This window comes from Oncorhynchus gorbuscha, linkage group LG17, assembly GCF_021184085.1.
Source record: "Oncorhynchus gorbuscha isolate QuinsamMale2020 ecotype Even-year linkage group LG17, OgorEven_v1.0, whole genome shotgun sequence".
Taxonomy (NCBI): domain Eukaryota; kingdom Metazoa; phylum Chordata; class Actinopteri; order Salmoniformes; family Salmonidae; genus Oncorhynchus; species Oncorhynchus gorbuscha.
Window position 1 is genome coordinate 3,408,041 of NC_060189.1, and position 24,061 is coordinate 3,432,101.

Below are 24,061 nucleotides of genomic sequence, written 5' to 3' on the forward strand. Positions count from 1 at the left end.
ATATATACGATAGGCTACCGTATGATAGGCTGCCGTAGACTACTAAATCAACTTCCGAGGATCACCGACTCACCCAATGATAAAGATAGCATGAGTACACTGACAGGACAAAGACAAATAGGCCTATTAGCTCTACACTGACAGGACAAATAGGCCTATTAGCTATACACTGACAGGACAAAGACAAAAAGGCCTATTAGCTATACACTGACAGGACAAAGACAAAAGGCCTATTAGCTCTACACTGACAGGACAAATAGGCCTATTAGCTCTACACTGACAGGACAAATAGGCCTATTAGCTATACACTGACAGGACAAAGACAAAAAGGCCTATTAGCTATACACTGACAGGACAAAGACAAAAGGCCTATTAGCTCTACACTGACAGGACAAATAGGCCTATTAGCTATACACTGACAGGACAAAGACAAAAAGGCCTATTAGCTATACACTGACAGGACAAAGACAAATGGGCCTATTAGCTCTACACTGACAGGACAAAGACAAAAAGGCCTATTAGCTATACACTGACAGGACAAAGACAAAAGGCCTATTAGCTCTACACTGACAGGACAAAGACAAAAGGCCTATTAGCTATACACTGACAGGACAAAGACAAAAAAGGCCTATTAGCTCTACACTGACAGGACAAAAGGCCTATTAGCTATACACTGACATGACAAAGACAAATAGGCCTATTAGCTTTACACTGACAGGACAAATATGCCTATTAGCTATACACTGACAGGACAAAGACAAAAGGGCCTATTAGCTATACACTGACAGGACAAAAGACCTATTAGCTATACACTGACAGGACAAAGACAAAAAAGGCCTATTAGCTATACACTGACAGGACAAAGACAAAAGGCCTATTAGCTCTACACTGACAGGACAAAGACAAAAGGGCCTATTAGCTATACACTGACAGGACAAAACAAAAGGGCCTATTAGCTATACACTGACAGGACAAAGACAAAAGGCCTATTAGCTATACACTGACAGGACAAAAGGCCTATTAGCTATACACTGACAGGACAAAGACAAAAGGCCTATTAGCTCTACACTGACAGGACAAAGACAAATAGGTCTATTAGCTATACACTGACAGGACAAAGACAAAAAGGCCTATTAGCTATACACTGACAGGACAAAAGGCCTATTAGCTATACACTGACAGGACAATAGGCCTATTAGCTATACACTGACAGGACAAAGACAAAAAGGCCTATTAGCTATACACTGACAGGACAAAGACAAAAAGGCCTATTAGCTATACACTTATTAGCTCTACACTGACAGGACAAAAGGCCTATTAGCTCTACACTAACAGGACAATAGGCCTATTAGCTATACACTGACAGGACAAAGACAAAAGGCCTATTAGCTATACACTGACAGGACAAAGACAAAAGGCCTATTAGTTATACACTGACAGGACAAAGACAAAAGGCCTATTAGCTATACACTGACAGGACAAAGACAAAAGGCCTATTAGTTATACACTGACAGGACAAAAGGCCTATTAGCTATACACTGACAGGACAAAAGGCCTATTAGCTATACACTGACAGGACAAAGACAAAAAGGCCTATTAGCTCTACACTGACAGGACAAAGACAAATAGGTCTATTAGCTATACACTGACAGGACAAAGACAAATAGGCCTATTAGCTATACACTGACAGGACAAAGACAATAGGCCTATTAGCTCTACACTGACAGGACAAAAGGCCTATTAGCTATACACTGACAGGACAAAGACAAATAGGCCTATTAGCTCTACACTGACAGGACAAATAGGCCTATTAGCTATACACTGACAGGACAAAGACAAAAGGGCCTATTAGCTATACACTGACAGGACAAAGTCAAAGGGCCTATTAGCTCTACACTGACAGGACAAAAAGCCTATTAGCTATACACTGACAGGACAAAGACAAAAGGGCCTATTAGCTATACACTGACAGGACAAAGTCAAAAGGCCTATTAGCTCTACACTGACAGGACAAAGACAAAAGGCCTATTAGCTCTACACTGACAGGACAAAGACAAATAGGCCTATTAGCTATACACTGACAGGACAAAGACAAAAGGCCCATTAGCTCTACACTGACAGGGACAAAGGACAAATAGGCCTATTAGCTATACACTGACAGGACAAAGACAAAAGGCCTATTAGCTATACACTGACAGGACAAAGACAAAAGGCCTATTAGCTATACACTGACAGGACAAAAGGCCTATTAGCTATACACTGACAGGACAAAAGGCCTATTAGCTATACACTGACAGGACAAAGACAAAAAGGCCTATTAGCTCTACACTGACAGGACAAAGACAAATAGGCCTATTAGCTATACACTGACAGGACAAAGACAAAAGGCCTATTTGCTATACACTGACAGGACAATAGGCCTATTAGCTATACACTGACAGGACAAAGACAAAAAAGGCCTATTAGCTCTACACTGACAGGACAAAGACAAAAGGCCTATTAGCTCTACACTGACAGGACAAAGACAAATAGGCCTATTAGCTATACACTGACAGGACAAAGACAAAAGGCCCATTAGCTCTACACTGACAGGACAAAGACAAATAGGCCTATTAGCTATACACTGACAGGACAAAGACAAAAGGCCTATTAGCTATACACTGACAGGACACAAAAGGCCTATTAGCTATACACTGACAGGACAAAAGGCCTATTAGCTATACACTGACAGGACAAAGACAAAAAGGCCTATTAGCTCTACACTGACAGGACAAAGACAAAAAGGCATATTAGCTATACACTGACAGGACAAAAGGCCTATTAGCTATACACTGACAGGACAAAGACAAATAGAACTGAAGTGGCCATTTATAAATCAGGATTGGCAGCCATTTTGAGTGTAGCTTTGAGTTTACAAGTGAAAGGTTCCCCTTCTATGGATAAAATTTCTATGGCCGCAACACAAGTCAATCGATACTTTAGGTGTACACGTACTGACTATTCAGTCCGTGTTCAGATGTAATTATATAAGGAGTAGTTATATCATTATTTTTAGTTTTTGACAAAAAAGTTTTCAATTTATCAGGGAGTTGCAGACAAAGATTTTACACCCCTACTTAGCCATTTACACCATTTACAGATTTACACCCCTAGCTCTACCATTTACACCATTTACAGATTTACACCCCTAGCTTACCATTTACAGATTTACACTAGCCTACTTACCATTTACACCATTTACAGATTTACACCCCTACTTACCATTTACACCATTTACAGACTTACACCCCTACTTACCATTTACAGATTTACACTGACCCTACTTACCATTTACAGATTTACACTCCTACTTACCATTTACAGATTTACACCATTTACATCCCTACTTACCAGTTACAGATTTACACCCCTACTTACCATTTACACCATTTACAGATTTACACCCCTACACTTACCATTTACACCATTTACAGATTTACACCCCTACTTACCATTTACAGGACAAAGGCCTACCTTTACAGATTTTACACCATTTACATCCCTACTTACCAGTTACAGATTAACACCCCTACTTACCAGTTACAGATTTACACCCCTACTTACCATTTACACCATTTACACTCCTACTTACCATTTACAGATTTACACCATTTACACCCATACTTACCATTTACACCATTTACACTCCTACTTACCAGTTACAGATTTACACCCCTACTTACCATTTACACCATTTACATCCCTACTTACCATTTACAGATTTACACAATTTACATCCCTACTTACCATTTACAGATTTACACCCCTACTTACCATTTTTACTTACCATTTACAGATTTACACCATTTACCCCTACTTACCATTTACAGATTTACAGATTTACATCCCTACTTACCATTTACACCATTTACCCTCCTACTTACCATTTACAGATTTACACCATTTACATCCCTACTTACCAGTTACAGATTTACACCCCTACTTACCATTTACACCATTTACAGATTTACACCCCTACTTACCATTTACAGATTTACACCCCTACTTACCATTTACACCATTTACACCCCTACTTACCATTTACACCATTTACATCCCTACTTACCATTTACAGATTTACACCATTTACACCCATACTTACCATTTACACCATTTACACTCCTACTTACCATTTACAGATTTACACCATTTACATCCCTACTTACCATTTACACCATTTACACCCCTACCTACCATTTACCATTTACAGATTTACACCCCTACTTACCATTTACACCATTTACAGATTTACACCCCTACTTACCATTTACACCATTTACAGATTTCCCTACTTACCATTTACACCATTTACATCCCATTTACATTCCCTACTTACCATTTACAGATTTACACCCCTACTTACCATTTACACCATTTACACTCCTACTTACCATTTACAGATTTACACCATTTACACCCTACTTACCATTTACAGATTTACACCCTACTTACCATTTACAGATTTACACCCCTACTTACCATTTACACCATTTACATCCCTACTTACCATTTACAGATTTACACCATTTACATCCCTACTTACCATTTACAGATTTACACCCTACTACCATTTACACCATTTACACTCCTACTTACCATTTACAGATTTACACCATTTACACTCCTACTTACCATTTACAGATTTACACCATTTACATCCCTACTTACCAGTTACACCATTTACCCTCCTACTTACCATTTACAGATTTACACCATTTACACCCCTACTTACCAGTTACAGATTTACACCCCTACTTACCATTTACAGATTTACACCCCTACTTACCATTTACACCATTTACCCTCCTACTTACCATTTACAGATTTACACCATTTACACCCCTACTTACCATTTACACCATTTACACTCCTACTTACCATTTACAGATTTACACCATTTACACCCCTACTTACCAGTTACAGATTTACACCCCTACTTACCATTTACACCCCTACTTACCATTTACACCATTTACATCCCTACTTAGCATTTACAGATTTACACCATTTACATCCCTACTTACCAGTTACAGATTAACACCCCTACTTACCATTTACACCATTTACACCCCTACTTACCATTTACACTCCTACTTACCATTTACAGATTTACACCCCTACTTACCATTTACACTCCTACTTACCATTTACAGATTTACACCCCTACTTACCAGTTACAGATTTTACACCATTTACACCCCTACTTACCATTTACATTTACCATTTACAGATTTACCAGTTACAGATTTACACCCCCTACATACCAGTTACAGATTTACAATTTACCCCTACTTACCATTTACTTACCATTTACACCATTTCCTACTTTCCATTTACAGATTTACAGAATTTACACCCCTACTTACCATTTACACCATTTACACTCCTACTTTCCATTTACAGATTTACAGAATTTACACCCCTACTTACCATTTACACCATTTACACTCCTACTTTCCATTTACAGATTTACAGAATTTACACCCCTACTTACCATTTACATTTACACCCCTACTTACCAGTTACAGATTTACACCCCTACTTACCATTTACACCCCTACTTACCATTTACAGATGTACACCCCTACTTACCATTTACAGATGTACACCCCTACTTACCTTGGCTTTGTGCGATACCATTCTTCCCCGTGGAATTCCATAACTGCGTGTCTTGTAGACGGTGGTGGAAAACGGCGTCTCAGGTGTCGCTCCAGAACCTCCCATATGTGTTCAATTTGGTTGGTGACTGAGTCGGCCACGGCATATTGTGGAAACATCGGCAAGTTGAGCAGTCTTCGTCACTGAAGCACCCGGCAAACGTGCCAGGGTAGCCAAAAATAATGGCCAACATGGCATGCCCAGCATTTTTATACATGACCCTAAGAATGACAGGATGTTAATTCCACACCTGTTGTGGAAGTACCTGTTTACGATATCCCTCATTTCCTCAAGTGTTTCCTTTATTTTGCCAGTTACCTGTAGGGCACCAAACTAGGGCACGAGCCCAGGCTCTGGTCTAAAATAGGGCACTACATAGGATCAGAGAACCCAGGCTCTGGTCTAAACTAGAGCACTAAATAGGATCAGAGAGCCCAGGCTCTGGTCTAAACTAGAGCACTACATAGGATCAGAGAGCCCAGGCTCTGGTCTAAACTAGGGCACCAACCCAGGCTCTGGTCTAAACTAGGGCACTACATAGGATCAGAGAGCCCAGGCTCTGGTCTAAACTAGGGCACTACATAGGATCAGAGAGCCCAGGCTCTGGTCTAAACTAGGGCACTACATAGTATCAGAGAGCCCAGGCTCTGGTCTAAACTAGGGCACTAGTTGGGGCGGCAGGGTAGCCTAGTGGTTAGAGCATTGGACTAGTAACCGAAAGGTTGCAAGTTCAAATCCCCGAGCTGACAAGGTACAAAATCTGTCGTTCTGCCCCTGAACAGGCAGTTAACCCATTGTTCCTAGGCCTAGTAAAATAAAGGTAAAAAAATAAAATAAAAGGGCACTACATAGGATCAGAGAGCCCAGGCTCTGGTCTAAACTAGGGCACCAACCCAGGCTCTGGTCTAAACTAGGGCACCAACCCAGGCTCTGGTCTAAACTAGGGCACCAACCCAGGCTCTGGTCTAAACTAGGGCACCAACCCAGGCTCTGAAAAGAAAAGTCTGAAAATAAACATCCACACAACAGACTGACTCAACGGAAACCATGTTGAACAAGGGGGCGCTGTGAGCATTTAAAGACAGGATGTGACATCACAGAGGATGATGTCATAGTTCCGTAAGGCTAGATTCGGTTGTGTCCTTGGCCATATGTGAAAGAGGTCAAGGGTCAGCAGAGAGGCTGCTGGTCAGATGGTTCCTATGGCTACGTGTGTTCGGGTGGGATGGGCTTGTAGATGTTGTCAGGGAACGGTGAAGTGGTAAACTAGTACCCTTTTCATACTACTGAGCCACACCAAGTCAAGCTCTACAAGGGCTGGTGACACATCCAGTATCCACCATAGTTGCTTGACCCATACGCTGGAAAAGGACAATGTGAAAAGATTATATCCAGTCCAGTATGGCTCGGGTCGGCCCTGTAGTGTGAATCGGTCATAGTGCCTGTCAGGGTTGGGGTCAATTCCATTTCAATTCAGAAAGTAAAACCAAATTCCAAATTTTCATAATTGAAAAGCATTTACGAGAATTGGAATTTCAATGTATTTCTTGAATTGTCTGGAATTGAGCCTAACCTTGGTTTCTTTCGTCCTGATGGAGAAAGTGAGTTTAATAAACAGACAAGACCTCTTTAACAATAGCATTGGACTGTGTCCATTATACCTCATGGCATTAACAGACAAGACCCATCTCACTGATGCTTCTTTAACAGGACAGCCTTAAGTGTGTGTTCTCTTTTTATCACTAAGAAAAATGTCTTAATGCAACAATTCCAACCTTGGTTTTAATAATAATAGTATTAGAGTTTGAAAGTATTTTCAAAACCAGACTCCATCCTATCAGAAGGCATCATTAGTTAGGAGGCGGTACTACAAAGGAAGCAGACCTATCAGAAGGCATCATTAGTTAGGAGGCGGTACTACAAAGGAAGCAGACCTATCAGAAGGCATCATTAGTTAGGAGGCGGTACTACAAAGGAAACAGACCTATCAGAAGGCATCATTAGTTAGGAGGCGGTACTACAAAGGAAACAGACCTATCAGAAGGCATCATTAGTTAGGAGGCGGTACTACAAAGGAAATAGACCTATCAGAAGGCATCATCAGTTAGGAGGCGGTACTTAAGCCAGTGAGTGCTCTGCATGATATTTAACTGTTCATTTACTTTGTCTACATCCAAAATGGTACACTATTCCCTACATAGTGCACTACTTTTTTTTTTACCAGGACCCATAGGGCTCTGTTCAAAAGTAGTGCACTATGTAGGGAATATGGTGCCATTGTTTTACACTGGCTTGGAGGAGAGAGAAATGAACCCAAGTCCCACATCTGTTTGTACTGCCTTGCCAACTCCTATGGTCGTCATGACAACATACAGTACAATGACGTAATAACCCGAGAGTTGTGGTCAGTGATGGTAGTGGTAGAATAAAATAAATAAAAATAGGTGGATAAACTCTGATCGCCTGTTGTGATGGAAAAAGTAACACCGCCAATAGTGAGTGAATTTTTCTGTCAAACTGTGGGTTAACTTAACTGTTAACTGGTTAGGCAGTAAAAAAGGAAAGTGCATTTCCCTCCACTACCATCAGCGATGTGACAACATAACAGTTGGCAAGAAAACACGAGTGAATCTGGAACTCAGCCTTGGGAGACATGTCTGTCTTCTGTTTAACTCCCAGGGTCGACATTCTAGGTCTGCTGGAGGGGGGTGGAGCAGTCCCCAGTTTGTCCACTAGAGGAGCTGTTTGTCCTATCCACTAGGGGCGCTGTGGAGCAGTCCCCAGTTTGTCCACTAGAGGAGCTGTTTGTCCTATCCACTAGGGGCGCTGTGGAGCAGTCCCCAGTTTGTCCACTAGAGGAGCTGTTTGTCCTCCAATCCACTAGGGGCGCTGTGGAACAGTCCCCAGTTTGTCCACTAGAGGAGCTGTTTGTCCTCCTATCCACTAGGGGCGCTGTGGAGCAGTCCCCAGTTTGTCCACTAGAGGAGCTGTTTGTCCTCCTATCCACTAGGGGCGCTGTGGAGCAGTCCCCAGTTTGTCCACTAGAGGAGCTGTTTGTCCTCCTATCCACTAGGGGCGCTGTGGAGCAGTCCCCAAATTGTCCACTAGAGGAGCTGTTTGTCCTCCTATCCACTAGGGGCGCTGTGGAGCAGTCCCCAAATTGTCCACTAGAGGAGCCAACTGTCTGTAAACTAAAAGTAGGCGACACAATGACCCATTGTACCTGACTGTAACAACGTTGGATTGTTAGGCAACATTTGACCAAAGGGATGCAGTGTAGGGGGAAGGGGGTGGTGTATATATATATATATATATATATATATATATATATATATATATATATATATATATATATATAAAATATAATACAATGAGAATGAGAAATCACTTCATACAAATGATTTGGTTAGTGTATATACATGTTATATGCACAGTATCCCACAAACCTTTGTAGTGTACACATTTAGTTCTAAGCATTACATAGCCAACCATATTTATTTATCATATCAGTTATTTTAATAGCATTTAAAAAAAGACACCTTTCGCTTACTCTGTAAAGAAAACAAAATCAAAAAAGGCACATCTGAGCATGATGCATGTTATTTCAGTATTTTAAAATGAAATGGCATATTTGAGAGGAGAGAGAGAGAGGACAGTGACATCTGGTTAATAGAGGCTTCTTCTCGATGTGAATCCAGATATCTGAAACAGCCACTTGTTCCCAGTTTGTCCTCCTATCCACTAGGGGCGCTGTGGAACAGTCCCCAGTTTGTCCACTAGAGGAGCTGTTTGTCCTCCAATCCACTAGGGGCGCTGTGGAACAGTCACCAGTTTGTCCACTAGAGGAGCTGTTTGTCCTCCTATCCACTAGGGGAGCTGTGGAGCAGCCCCCAATTTGTCCACTAGAGGAGCCCAGTGCTGAATTTCCACACCAACACTGCAGGCTGGTACAGTACTGGGTATGATGGTAGTAGAGCTGCAGATAGTGCTGGACAGACAGACAGCAGCATACAACTTTTAGGGGCACTTAGTTTGGGTTAAGACATCATCTTGGCTTTCAGCTAGCCTGGCTATAGGTCTGTTCTTGCCCACGCCATATGGAATCGACATGACAAATAGCCATAAGAGAACAGAGTAGGCCAAAAGGCCAAACAGATCTGGGACCGGGCTAGCTTTAAAAGGAACGTGCTAGTAGATACCCATAGACTTCCAGTCATGGGCGCTAAACGCTAGTTAGCGTTGGCTCACGAAACGACCTCTAACCTCCTTCACGCTGGACACAGAGATGTAACAATGGTATACACAAGATCATCTGACTCTGGGGAAGTTACACTACGCAAAATACCCAAAGTATCACTTCAAGGAGCCGGAGAAAGAAATGTCTGGCTGCTATAGTCACCGCCTCCCTGGCCCGAGAATGAGATATCTCAATGTTGTTGTCACTCATTCTACTCTTCTTCCCAAGATCTTCTTCCCAAGATCTGGGATTTGTCCAGACATAAGAGATAGATAGAGGACTCATTTATATCAGTGCTATTATAGCATCTGTGACAGCATGGGCAGCTCCATAGAGATAGATAGAGGACTCATTTATATCAGTGCCATTGTAGCATCTGTGACAGCATGGGCAGCTCCATAGAGATAGATAGAGGACTCATTTATATCAGTGCCATTGTAGCATCTGTGACAGCATGGGCAGCGCCATTAAGGCAACAACTCACAGGAATCCCCACCCAGTTGTCCACCTTGACTACTTTAAAATGGCGGAAGCACGGTGGAAGCCCTCAATGGCGCTGCCCATGCTAATATAGCCTTTTGGCCACTCGAGGCCTCTATCGTTTTCTATAGTCCAGACACAAACAGACTTCTCCATCACATGACTGACGAGGGTAGACGAGTAGACGTCACTGCTGCCCTGCCCCAGCTAAAAGGGGATCCTACCCTACACTCCACACTATCTGTCTTCCGATATGTCCATCCGTCGGTCTCTCCCTCATTCTGAATGGCTCCCTGACTCAGGTTAGAGGTCAGTGCTGTGGGATTAAAGGCTAACATCTGAAGTAGAGGGTGTAGCTACGACCAAGGGGGGGGGGGTGTTTATTCAAAACTTTTTTTTCCTTTTTGCTAAACGCTTTCAGTCAGTCAGTTCTGAATGAATGAAATATAATTTGCATCCCATTTTTTTAGTTTGTCTTATCATTCCTCAAAAATAAAATGTATCCCTTAAGTTTTCCCCCTGCATCAAATAAAACTTTGGCTACAAAAGTTAGAGATTATTAGAGAACAACAGAACACAAATGGGAAGAGTTGAGAGGCCTCAGAGGATTCTCCAGACAGAACCGCGGTACAGAACCGCGGGAAGAGCAATTGATAAGTTTGATCATTAAAGAGCACTGAAGTCCGAATAGGTCCAGTGACTGTCAGTCTGCGAGCCACAGGACAGGACTGACTGACTGACTGACTGACTGACTGACTGACTGACTGACTCCTGGGTAAGTGAGTGAATGCTGCTCCTAGCACTACAGTGTGCCAATGGAACAACGGAACCACAAACACAGAGCATGGGGAACCGAACTGGACCAGGACAGGCTGGAGAACCCGGGGTAAAAACATTTTTAAAAACCTGTCAGGGTAGGAGAAGGGCAACTACCAGAGCATAGCTTGCTGTCCTGTCCTGTCCTGTCCACTCTAGCACAGAGTGGGACGTCTGTACCAAGAAAGAAACGAAGTGACATGTGCTGTGCTGTGTACAGGTATGTGACACGCGCGCACACACACACACACACACCAACGTACACACACCCACAGAGAGGAGGAGTTTGAATCAGTGTCTTGAGGCTACTTGTTCATTGGCTGGCACACTGTGGTGTATTTTCAATTGGCATGAAGGCGGAGCTACTGATTCCTGAGAGGCGTGGCATGAGATGAGTGGGCGTGGTTTGGAGTGTGGTTGGAAACGAAGTCTTCTTTACGATCAGTAGCTTTAAAATCATGATTAGTTTGTTTTGTTTTCATCCGCTCTAGGTCATAGGTCATAGTTCATAGTCTGATGCAGGTCATTAGTTCATAGTTTAATGTAGGACATAGTTTGTTTGCAGTTTGTATTGTGTGGAGCAACTCAAAGGCTTCCATGTTGACAACAAAAAAAATAACAAAAGAAACAGAAGGCTCCTCATTGGCTAGTGTCCGTGTTCTCCACCAATGAGAGGCTCTGTAACGGGGGCGGCAACAGCTCCCTCTTGTAGGTCTTTGGGGGGAGTTTGGGGAGCTGGGGGAGGAGTTGGAGTTGTGGCGAGGGGGCACAGGGGGCGCCATGATGGGCAACGGGAGAGGGCAGAGACTGTTCTGACTGGCGCTGAGGGGGCAGCTCCGTCGGGGGACGCGGGGAGAGGGGGTGCCCGGGGTGTGCCGGGGGATGAAGGGGAGCTGCCAAAGTCCCAGTGGAAGCGTCCGACAGGGGAAGGTTGAAGGTTCAGGGGGTAGTTGATGAAGATCTCTGGGGGTCTCTGGGGGACGGGTGGAGGGGTGTCTGGCTGGGGGTCCCGGGGAGGTGGTGGTGGGGGGCTGGAGAGGGGGCCGTCGCTGGGGCTATTGTAGACCGGGGCGCGGGGCTGGATCCTGGGGAGAGGAGGGGGCAGCCTGGGCGGGATGGCTGGAGGACTGTCAGACCTGGAACTCAACTAGAACACACGGTGATCAAAGTTAGATAAACTAACAAATAAATATATTTCTGAATGAAAACACAAACAGGATCCAAACAGTGATTGTTGACAAGCAGTCAGACTAAACTCACAGACAAACATATTTCAAAAGAATTCAACGCCAATATTTCACAACAATAAACGGTGTCCTGTATACTGTGTTACCAAGAGCATCCTATTTCACAAGAACACACAAACTCGAAATGCAACAAGCACTAAGGAGGAAATTGTATGCATGTGAGTGTCAGGGTTTCCTCTAGCTGGTAATAGAAATAAGAAAAGATGAAAAAAAAAAGAAAAAGATCCCCATTGTGAAATAATGAGCTACTAGTTTTATATCTCTATTTCTGGTAATTGACGCACGCTTCCTATTCGCCATAGGCAGCTAGGCTGGCTTCAGCGAGTCACACACCACCACTTCGCGATGAGCTGGTGACAGTATGCATTTTTAAAACATCTACTTAATTGTTTGAAACCTGAACATTTTACGACATATGAGGTATGTCTTACCTTGCTTATAAATAAATAGCCTATGCTAAAAATCAACCAATACATTATTTTATAAAGACTTCCATATGCCATTGAAACCAGGAGCCTTTCTCTCCCATTTTCCAGAAGCCAAAAGGCACAAATCAAATCTTATTTGTCACACAAGCCAAATACAACAGGTATTATATATTATTATATTATAGGTATATAGCCTCCACATTGACTCTGTACCGTAATACCCTGTATATAGCCTCCACATTGACTCTGTACCGTAATACCCTGTATATAGCCTCCACATTGACTCTGACTACCCCCTGTATATAGCCTCCACATTGACTCTGTACCGTAATACCCTGTATATAGTCTCCACATTGACTCTGTACCGTAATACCCTGTATATAGCCTCCACATTGACTCCACCCTCTGTGAAATCCACTTGACTCTTACCGTAATACCCTGTATAAGTCTCCACATTGACTCTGTACCGTAATACCCTGTATATAGCCTCCACATTGACTCTTTAACCCTGTATATAGCCTCCACTGTGAAATACTTACTTTACAAGCCTTTAAGAACTTAGTATATATATATATTTTTTAATGTAAAAATTTGAATAAAATAAAACAAATAATTAAACAGCAGCAGTAAAATAACAATGTGGAGGCTATATACAGTGTATTACGGTACGGAGTCAATGTGGAGGCTATATACAGTGTATTACGGTACAGAGTCAAAGTGGAGGCTGTATACAGGGTATTACGGTACAGAGTCAATGTGGAGGCTATATACAGGGTATTACGGTACAGAGTCAATGTGGAGGCTATATACAGGGTATTACGGTACAGAGTCAATGTGGAGGCTATATACAGGGTATTACGGTACAGAGTCAATGTGGAGGCTATATACAGGGTATTACGGTACAGAGTCAATGTGGAGGCTATATACAGGGTATTACGGTACAGAGTCAATGTGGAGGCTATATACAGGGTGTTACGGTAGAGTCAATGTGGAGGCTATATACAGGGTATTACGGTACGGAGTCAATGTGGAGGCTATATACAGGGTATTACGGTACAGAGTCAATGCGGAGGCTATATACAGGGTATTACGGTACAGAGTCAATGTGGAGGCTATATACAGGGTATTACGGTACAGAGTCAATGTGGAGGCTATATACAGGGTGTTATGGTACAGAGTCAATGTGGAGGCTATATACAGGGTATTACGGTAGAGTCAATGTGGAGGCTATATACAGGGTATTACGGTAGAGTCAATGTGGAGGCTATATACAGGGTGTTACGGTAGAGTCAATGTGGAGGCTATATACAGGGTATTACGGTACGGAGTCAATGTGGAGGCTATATACAGGGTATTACGGTACAGAGTCAATGTGGAGGCTATATACAGGGTATTACGGTACAGAGTCAATGTGGAGGCTATATACAGGGTATTACGGTACAGAGTCAATGTGGAGGCTATATACAGGGTATTACGGTACAGAGTCAATGTGGAGGCTATATACAGGGTATTACGGTACAGAGTCAATGTGGAGGCTATATACAGGGTATTACGGTACAGAGTCAATGTGGAGGCTATATACAGGGTATTACGGTACGGAGTCAATGTGGAGGCTATATACAGGGTATTACGGTACAGAGTCAATGTGGAGGCTATATACAGGGTGTTACGGTAGAGTCAATGTGGAGGCTATATACAGGGTATTACGGTACGGAGTCAATGTGGAGGCTATATACAGTGTATTACGGTACAGAGTCAAAGTGGAGGCTGTATACAGGGTATTACGGTACAGAGTCAATGTGGAGGCTATATACAGGGTATTACGGTACAGAGTCAATGTGGAGGCTATATACAGGGTATTACGGTACAGAGTCAATGTGGAGGCTATATACAGGGTATTACGGTACAGAGTCAATGTGGAGGCTATATACAGGGTATTACGGTACAGAGTCAATGTGGAGGCTATATACAGGGTATTACGGTACAGAGTCAATGTGGAGGCTATATACAGGGTGTTACGGTAGAGTCAATGTGGAGGCTATATACAGGGTATTACGGTACGGAGTCAATGTGGAGGCTATATACAGGGTATTACGGTACAGAGTCAATGCGGAGGCTATATACAGGGTATTACGGTACAGAGTCAATGTGGAGGCTATATACAGGGTGTTACGGTAGAGTCAATGTGGAGGCTATATACAGGGTATTACGGTACGGAGTCAATGTGGAGGCTATATACAGGGTATTACGGTACAGAGTCAATGTGGAGGCTATATACAGGGTGTTACGGTAGAGTCAATGTGGAGGCTATATACAGGGTATTACGGTACGGAGTCAATGTGGAGGCTATATACAGTGTATTACGGTACAGAGTCAAAGTGGAGGCTGTATACAGGGTATTACGGTACAGAGTCAATGTGGAGGCTATATACAGGGTATTACGGTACAGAGTCAATGTGGAGGCTATATACAGGGTATTACGGTACAGAGTCAATGTGGAGGCTATATACAGGGTATTACGGTACAGAGTCAATGTGGAGGCTATATACAGGGTATTACGGTACAGAGTCAATGTGGAGGCTATATACAGGGTATTACGGTACAGAGTCAATGTGGAGGCTATATACAGGGTGTTACGGTAGAGTCAATGTGGAGGCTATATACAGGGTATTTTACGGAGTCAATGTGGAGGCTATATACAGGGTATTACGGTACAGAGTCAATGCGGAGGCTATATACAGGGTATTACGGTACAGAGTCAATGTGGAGGCTATATACAGGGTGTTACGGTAGAGTCAATGTGGAGGCTATATACAGGGTATTACGGTACGGAGTCAATGTGGAGGCTATATACAGGGTATTACGGTACAGAGTCAATGCGGAGGCTATATACAGGGTATTACGGTACAGAGTCAATGTGGAGGCTATATACAGGGTATTACGGTACAGAGTCAATGTGGAGGCTATATACAGGGTGTTATGGTACAGAGTCAATGTGGAGGCTATATACAGGGTATTACGGTAGAGTCAATGTGGAGGCTATATACAGGGTATTACGGTAGAGTCAATGTGGAGGCTATATACAGGGTGTTACGGTAGAGTCAATGTGGAGGCTATATACAGGGTATTACGGTACGGAGTCAATGTGGAGGCTATATACAGGGTATTACGGTACAGAGTCAATGTGGAGGCTATATACAGGGTATTACGGTACAGAGTCAATGTGGAGGCTATATACAGGGTATTACGGTACAGAGTCAATGTGGAGGCTATATACAGGGTATTACGGTACAGAGTCAATGTGGAGGCTATATACAGGGTATTACGGTACAGAGTCAATGTGGAGGCTATATACAGGGTATTACGGTACAGAGTCAATGTGGAGGCTATATACAGGGTATTACGGTACGGAGTCAATGTGGAGGCTATATACAGGGTATTACGGTACGGAGTCAATGTAGAGGCTATATACAGGGTATTACGGTACGGAGTCAATGTGGAGGCTATATACAGGGTATTACAGTACAGAGTCAATGTGGAGGCTATATACAGGGTATTACGGTACGGAGTCAATGTAGAGGCTATATACAGGGTATTACGGTACGGAGTCAATGTGGAGGCTATATACAGGGTATTACGGTACGGAGTCAATGTGGAGGCTATATACAGGATGTTATGGTACAGAGTCAATGTGGAGGCTATATACAGGGTGTTATGGTACAGAGTCAATGTGGAGGCTATATACAGGGTATTACGGTACAGAGTCAATGTGGAGGCTATATACAGGGTATTACAGTACAGAGTCAATGTGGAGGCTATATACAGGGTATTATGGTACAGAGTCAATGTGGAGGCTATATACAGGGTGTTATGGTACAGAGTCAATGTGGAGGCTATATACAGGGTGTTATGGTACAGAGTCAATGTGGAGGCTATATAAAGGGTGTTATGGTACATAGTCATTGTGGAGGCTATATACAGGGGGTATATAGCCTCCACATTGACTCTGTACCGTAATACCCTGTGCCAATGAGACTTTTCACTCAATTAAGTTAAGCATTTTGAAAACTGAAAAGACAGTCTTCTCTTTACAGCAATAGCTATTTGTTTATTTGTTTGTTTATATTTTCCACGATTGTATTTTTTAATAAATATTGCGATATGCCTGGCTGAGTCTCTCTGCTTTTCACTGACAGTCGTAACTCAACCATCATCTCTTTGGTCATTTGCGGCCCAAATTGTGGACCCTTCTTGGGTTTCCGAGTGGCGCAGCGGTCTAAGGCACTGCATCTCAGTGCTCGAGGCGTCACTACAGACCCTGGTTTGATTCCAGGCTGTATCACAGCGGTCTAAGACACTGCATCTCAGTGCTCGAGGCGTCACTACAGAACCTGGTTCGATTCCAGATTTTTTTCTTGTGGCCAAATCATGCTTTCTGGTATAGTAGCCTATTTTGAACGATTTTATTTATTTCTGACCAGACAAGAGTAAGCCAATTAGGCTGTATCATTTTGAAAATGTCATTAATATGTACTTTAAGGGAGATTGCTCATCGGAATTCGGTAAGAATGACGCACGTCGTTGCCTCCGAGTTCCACGTTCTGTTAAGATATAACGACCATCATCTAAAATGTGATTTCTGTCATTCTGAGCCCTGTGGATGAACCCTCTAATTTAGGTTAAGCAACCAATGCAAACGGGCCCGGGAACATTTCTTAAATGTTTGGTAAATTAAAATTCTGACGTTCAAATGTCCCGTGACATATTTTCCTAACAGAAACCGTGGTGTGTGTGTGTGTGTTTTAACCTTGGTCTCAGAGAAAGCATCCTTCCTGCGAGGGGGAAGTGGAGGAGGTTTGAGTAAGTCCTCTCCTAGCTGGTGAAGGCTTCCACACGATACTGACTGGACCTCTACACATAGCAGGGTACAAGAGATCAATCAATCAATCAATCAATCAAATGTATTGATAACACGTGTCATACAGTAGACTGAGGGAGGGCTCGACACAGCAGGGGGGGCTCGTCACAGCAGGGGGGACTCGACACAGCAGGGGGGACTCGACACAGCAGGGGGGACTTGACAGCAGGGGGGGGACTCGACACAGCAGGGGGAGGGGGGGACTCGACACAGCAGGGAGGGGAGGGGACTCAACACAGCAGGAGGGGGACTCGACACAGCAGGAGGGGGGATTCGACACAGCATCCGTAACACTCACTTGAGGGTGGGAGGAGTACATTAGCGAATATGGAGTTTCCACCTGTAAAATGAAGACAGATGTTGAAATATATCGGTTCTACCAATATCAACCGGGGATACCATTCACAGTGTTTCACCAGAGAGAAGTGTGTGCATGTGTGTGTCTGTGTGTGTATTTATGTACAACTGTGTGTGTGTGTGTCTATGTGCCCCAGCCTCACCGTAGAAGGTGCAGAGGTCTTGCTCCATGAAGACAGAGATGAGGTCTGAGGTGGCAGACTGCGGAGGGGTGGGGGTGTTGGGTGAGGTGGGGACCGAGGCTACGGAAGAGGTCTCATGCTCCGTCTCAGCGATGCTCCTGAAGGTGATCTTGTGGGGGCTCTCTCTCCAAGGGTACGGGGTGGCCCTTCAGGGTCCCTGACGTAGAGGTGCGCACCGGCCGGATCCCTGGGGACTTCAGGGGGTACAGGGTCTTCCTGGGCTGGAGGAGAGAGGGTACAAGAGGAGGGTTGAGGACCTGGTAACTGTTAAGCACTTTGTTAAAAAGACAGATGAATTTATGAAAAAGTATTTTCTGCACAGGGACTGGAGTTTAGGGTGTTTTTCTTTATTTATTCCATGTCAATTCAGGAAGTCATCTGAAATTCCAATTTAAAAATGTTTCTCGTTGCTTTTCATCTTCCTGCTCCATTTTTTTTTTGTGATATAGAACTGATCATCACCCTGACGGACGATACGTATAAATTAATCTTACGAATCGTGGCGGCTGCTTGCAGTTGCGAGGCTCAATCTCCTGAGACTTGTTGAACAGATAGTCAGAGAACTCCTTCTCACCCAGACTGCCCATCGGGTTCAGGTTCTCAAAAAACCTCTGGGACAAAAACAAAAACAAGACACAATGCAGGCCATCAGATGAATAATTCTCCTTAAGAGTAGGGTAATGGCAAGGAGAACACTGTCATTCTGGTGGAGAAGAGGGAGAGGCCGAGAAAAAAAGGGAGGGAGGGAGGGAGAGGAAGGGAGAGGAAGAGGGAGAGGAGGGGAAGAGAGAGGGAGAGGAGGGAGAGGAGGGGAAGAGAGAGGGAGAGGAGGGGAAGAGACAGGGAGAGGAGGGGAAGAGACAGGGAGAGGAGGGGAAGAGAGGGGGGAGAGGAAGGGAGAGGAAGAGGGAGAGGAGGGGAGGAGGGGAAGAGAGAGGGAGAGGAGGGAAGAAAGAGGGAGAGGAGGGAGAGGAGGGGAAGAGACAGGGAGAGGAGGGGAAGAGACAGGGAGAGGAGGGGAAGAGACAGGAGAGAGGGGAAGAGAGGGGGAGAGGAAGGGAGAGGAAGAGGGAGAGGAGGGAGAGGAGGGAAGAGAGAGGGAGAGGAGGGGAAGAAAGAGGGAGAGGAGGGAGAGGAGGGGAAGAGAGAGGGAGAGGAGGGGAAGAAAGAGGGAGAGGAGGGGAAGAAAGAGGGAGAGGAGGGGAAGAGAGAGGGAGAGGAGGGGAAGAGAGAGGGAGAGGAGGGGAAGAGAGAGGGAGAGGAGGGAAGAGAGGGGAGAGGAGGGGAAGAAAGAGGGAGAGGAGGGGAAGAAAGAGGGAGAGGAGGGGAAGAAAGAGGGAGAGGAGGGGAGAGAGGTAGAGGAGGGGAAGTGGAGGGGAAGAGAGAGGGAGAGGAGGGGAAGAGAGAGGGAGAGGAGGGGAAGAAAGAGGGAGAGGAGGGGAAGAAAGAGGGAGAGGGGGGAAGAGAGGTAGAGGAGGGAGAGGAGGGGAAGAGAGAGGGAGAGGAGGGGAAGAAAGAGGAGGAGGGGAAGAAAGAGGGAGAGGAGGGGAAGAGAGAGGGAGAGGAGGGGAAGTGGAGGGGAGAGGAGGGGAAGAGAGAAGGAGAGGAGGGAAGAGAGAGAGGGAGAGGAGGGGAAGAGAGGGAGAGGAGGGGAATAGAGGGAGAGGAGGGGAATAGAGGGAGAGGAGGGAATAGAGGGAGAGGAGGGGAAGAGAGAGGGAAAGGGGAAGAGAGAGGGAGAGGAGGGGATGAAAGAGGGAGAGGAGGGGATGAAAGAGGGAGATGAGGAGAGGGGAAGAGAGGGGGAGAGGAGGGGAGAGAGAGGAAGAGGAGGGGAAGAGAGATGGAGAGGAGGGGAAGAAAAGAGGGAGAGGAGGGAAGAAAGAGGGAGAGGAGGGGAAGAGAGAGGGAGAGGAGGGGAAGAGAGAGGGAAAGGGAGAGGAGGGGAAGAAAGAGGGAGAGGGGAAGAGAGAGGGAGAGGAGGGGAAGAAAGAGGGAGAGGTGGAGAGGAGGGAAGAGAGAGGAGAGGAAGTAAATAGTGTTTTATGAATACACTGACAGACTGATTGGTCCACCTGGGGTCCTGATGGACCTTGAGACAGTAAGGCCGGTTCTGATTGGCCGACCTTGAGACAGTAAGGCTGGTTCTGATTGGCCGACCTTGAGACAGTAAGGCTGGTTTTGATTGGCCGACCTTGAGACAGTAAGGCTGGTTTGATTGGCCTACCTTGATGTCCTGCTGCACCTTGAGACAGTAAGGCTGGTTTTGATCGGCCTACGTTGATGTCCTGCTGCACCTTGAGACAGTAAGGCTGGTTTTGATTGGCCGACCTTGAGACATTAAGACTGGTTTGATTGGCCTACCTTGATGTTCTGCTGGACCTTGAGACAGTAAGGCTGGTTTTGATTGGCCGACCTTGAGACAGTAAGGCTGGTTTTGATTGGCCGACCTTGAGACAGTAAGGCTGGTTTTGATTGGCCGACCTTGAGACAGTAAGGCTGGTTTGATTGGCCTACCTTGAGACAGTAAGGTTGGTTTTGATTGGCCGACTTTGAGACAGTAAGGCTGGTTTGATTGGCCGACCTTGAGACAGTAAGACTGGTTTGATTGGCCTACCTTGATGTCCTGCTGCACCTTGAGACAGTAAGGCTGGTTTTGATTGGCCGACCTTGAGACAGTAAGGCTGGTTTTGATCGGCCTACCTTGATGTCCTGCTGGACCTTGAGACAGTAAGGCTGGTTCTGGTACTGCTGTATCTCTCCTGTGATTTCTGCTACTTTCCTCCTCTTACTGAAGTTGATCAGCTCTTTGCCGTGTCTCTTCAGGAAGTCGGGGTTCCCCTCCTCTGTCTTCAGAATGTTGGTCAGGTAGATACCTGGGGACAGGGAGGAGAGCGACATGGTCAGAGTAGTCCTAGCTAAATACATCACTCAGTCAACCTAATACATCCAATGGCTCAGTGGGGTGGAGCATTTTATTTTTTTATTTTACCTTTATTTAACCAGGCAAGTCAGTTAAGAACAAATTCTTATTTTCAATGACGGCCTAGGAACTGTGGGTTAACTGCCTGTTCAGGGGCAGAACGTCCTTGTCAGCTTGTACCTTGTCAGCTTGGGGATTTGAACTTGCAACCAACCGGTTACTAGTCCAACGCTCTAACCACTAGGCTACCCTGCCGCCTCTACGCTCTAACCACTAGGCTACCCTGCCTCCTCTACGCTCTAACCACTAGGCTACCCTGCCTCCTCTACGCTCTAACCACTAGGCTACCCTGCCGCCTCTACGCTCTAACCACTAGGCTACCCTGCCTCCTCTACACTCTAACCACTAGGCTACCCTGCCGCCTCTACGCTCTAACCACTAGGCTACCCTGCCGCCTCTACGCTCTAACCACTAGGCTACCCTGCCGCCTCTACGCTCTAACCACTAGGCTACCCTGCCTCCTCTACACTCTAACCACTAGGCTACCCTGCCTCCTCTACGCTCTAACCACTAGGCTACCCTGCCTCCTCTACACTCTAACCACTAGGCTACCCTGCCTCCTCTACGCTCTAACCACTAGGCTACCCTGCCTCCTCTACACTCTAACCACTAGGCTACCCTGCCTCCTCTACACTCTAACCACTAGGCTACCCTGCCTCCTCTACACTCTAACCACTAGGCTACCCTGCCTCCTCTACACTCTAACCACTAGGCTACCCTGCCTCCTCTACACTCTAACCACTAGGCTACCCTGCCTCCTCTACACTCTAACCACTAGGCTACCCTGCCTCCTCTACACTCTAACCACTAGGCTACCCTGCCTCCTCTACACTCTAACCACTAGGCTACCCTGCCTCCTCTACACTCTAACCACTAGGCTACCCTGCCGCCTCTACGCTCTAACCACTAGGCTACCCTGCCTCCTCTACACTCTAACCATTAGGCTACCCTACCTCCTCTACACTCTAACCACTAGGCTACCCTGCCTCCTCTACACTCTAACCACTAGGCTACCCTGCCTCCTCTACACTCTAACCACTAGGCTACCCTGCCGCCTCTACACTCTAACCACTAGGCTACCCTGCCGCCTCTACGCTCTAACCACTAGGCTACCCTGCCGCCTCTACGCTCTAACCACTAGGCTACCCTGCCGCCTCTACACTCTAACCACTAGGCTACCCTGCCTCCTCTACACTCTAACCACTAGGCTACCCTGCCTCCTCTACGCTCTAACCACTAGGCTACCCTGCCTCCTCTACACTCTAACCACTAGGCTACCCTGCCTCCTCTACGCTCTAACCACTAGGCTACCCTGCCTCCTCTACACTCTAACCACTAGGCTACCCTGCCTCCTCTACACTCTAACCACTAGGCTACCCTGCCGCCTCTACACTCTAACCACTAGGCTACCCTGCCGCCTCTACACTCTAACCACTAGGCTACCCTACCTCCTCTACACTCTAACCACTAGGCTACCCTGCCACCTCTACACTCTAACCACTAGGCTACCCTGCCTCCTCTACACTCTAACCACTAGGCTACCCTGCCTCCTCTACACTCTAACCACTAGGCTACCCTGCCGCCTCTACACTCTAACCACTAGGCTACCCTGCCTCCTCTACACTCTAACCACTAGTCTACCCTGCCTCCTCTACACTCTAACCACTAGGCTACCCTGCCTCCTCTACACTCTAACCACTAGGCTACCCTGCCTCCTCTACACTCTAACCACTAGGCTACCCTGCCTCCTCTACACTCTAACCACTAGGCTACCCTGCCTCCTCTACGCTCTAACCACTAGGCTACCCTGCCTCCTCTACACTCTAACCACTAGTCTACCCTGCCGCCTCTACACTCTAACCACTAGGCTACCCTGCCTCCTCTACACTCTAACCACTAGGCTACCCTGCCTCCTCTACACTCTAACCACTAGGCTACCCTGCCTCCTCTACACTCTAACCACTAGGCTACCCTACCTCCTCTACACTCTAACCACTAGGCTACCCTACCTCCTCTACACTCTAACCACTAGGCTACCCTACCTCCTCTACACTAGCACCAACAGGGTTGAGGGGCTCGCATTCCCTCGTGGGCCACATATATATACTGAATCGATGTGTCACAGTGAATGTTGCCAGTTCTGTAAGTTCGATAAAAGCGTCTGTTACAACAAAACAAAACAATAAAAACACTTGGTGTTACCAAAGAAAGGCACGCAGGGCGGGTTAATGGACTTGAGCTTGGCCAGGTACTTCTTGAAATGGTCCTGGCTCAGTTCCACTGCTTCCTCCAGGATCCTCTTCTTCCTCTCGGGGACCGCCTGAAAGACAAGAACAAAACGGACATCTCTCGTTAACTTGCTGCGCCGTAAAATGCATAGAAATAGCGCATATAGAACAGATCTGCCACCTATCAGACTCGTTTTCAATGCGAACGACAGATCTATAAATAACATTTCTATGTGAATTTAGTTGGGTCGCCCACAAAGCCACATACTGGAACTTGATTCTCACTGAAATCTTTGGTGTTAAGTGCCCAACAAGTAATATAACAATAATAATATACCATTTAGCAAATGCTGTTATCCAAAGCGACTAACAGTCAAAGCTGACACACATTTGAAGTCTGGGTGGCCTCAGCGGGAATTGAACCCATAGCCCTTGGCGTTGCAAGCGCCACTCGTGATACCTACTTTTTATACATTGTAGCAACTACA

General features: G+C 45.5%; 2 protein-coding genes across 2 annotated transcripts in view; both read right to left on the reverse strand.

The window, feature by feature from the left end:
* The window catches only part of LOC124001333 (deubiquitinase DESI2-like), a 1,147,470-nt gene that overhangs the window by 109,266 nt on the left and 1,014,143 nt on the right, over positions 1-24,061 (reverse strand). The window lies entirely within an intron of this gene.
* sos2 (son of sevenless homolog 2 (Drosophila)) overlaps positions 9,179-24,061 on the reverse strand; it is a 103,390-nt gene continuing 88,507 nt past the window's right edge. The window contains 10 exon segments of the mRNA XM_046308024.1: positions 9,179-11,971; positions 11,974-12,101; positions 12,104-12,377; positions 17,713-17,816; positions 18,122-18,163; positions 18,324-18,480; positions 18,482-18,583; positions 18,857-18,973; positions 21,066-21,238; positions 23,548-23,665. Of these exon segments, the coding sequence (XP_046163980.1) occupies positions 11,870-11,971; positions 11,974-12,101; positions 12,104-12,377; positions 17,713-17,816; positions 18,122-18,163; positions 18,324-18,480; positions 18,482-18,583; positions 18,857-18,973; positions 21,066-21,238; positions 23,548-23,665 (1,317 nt within the window). The 3' untranslated portion in view covers positions 9,179-11,869.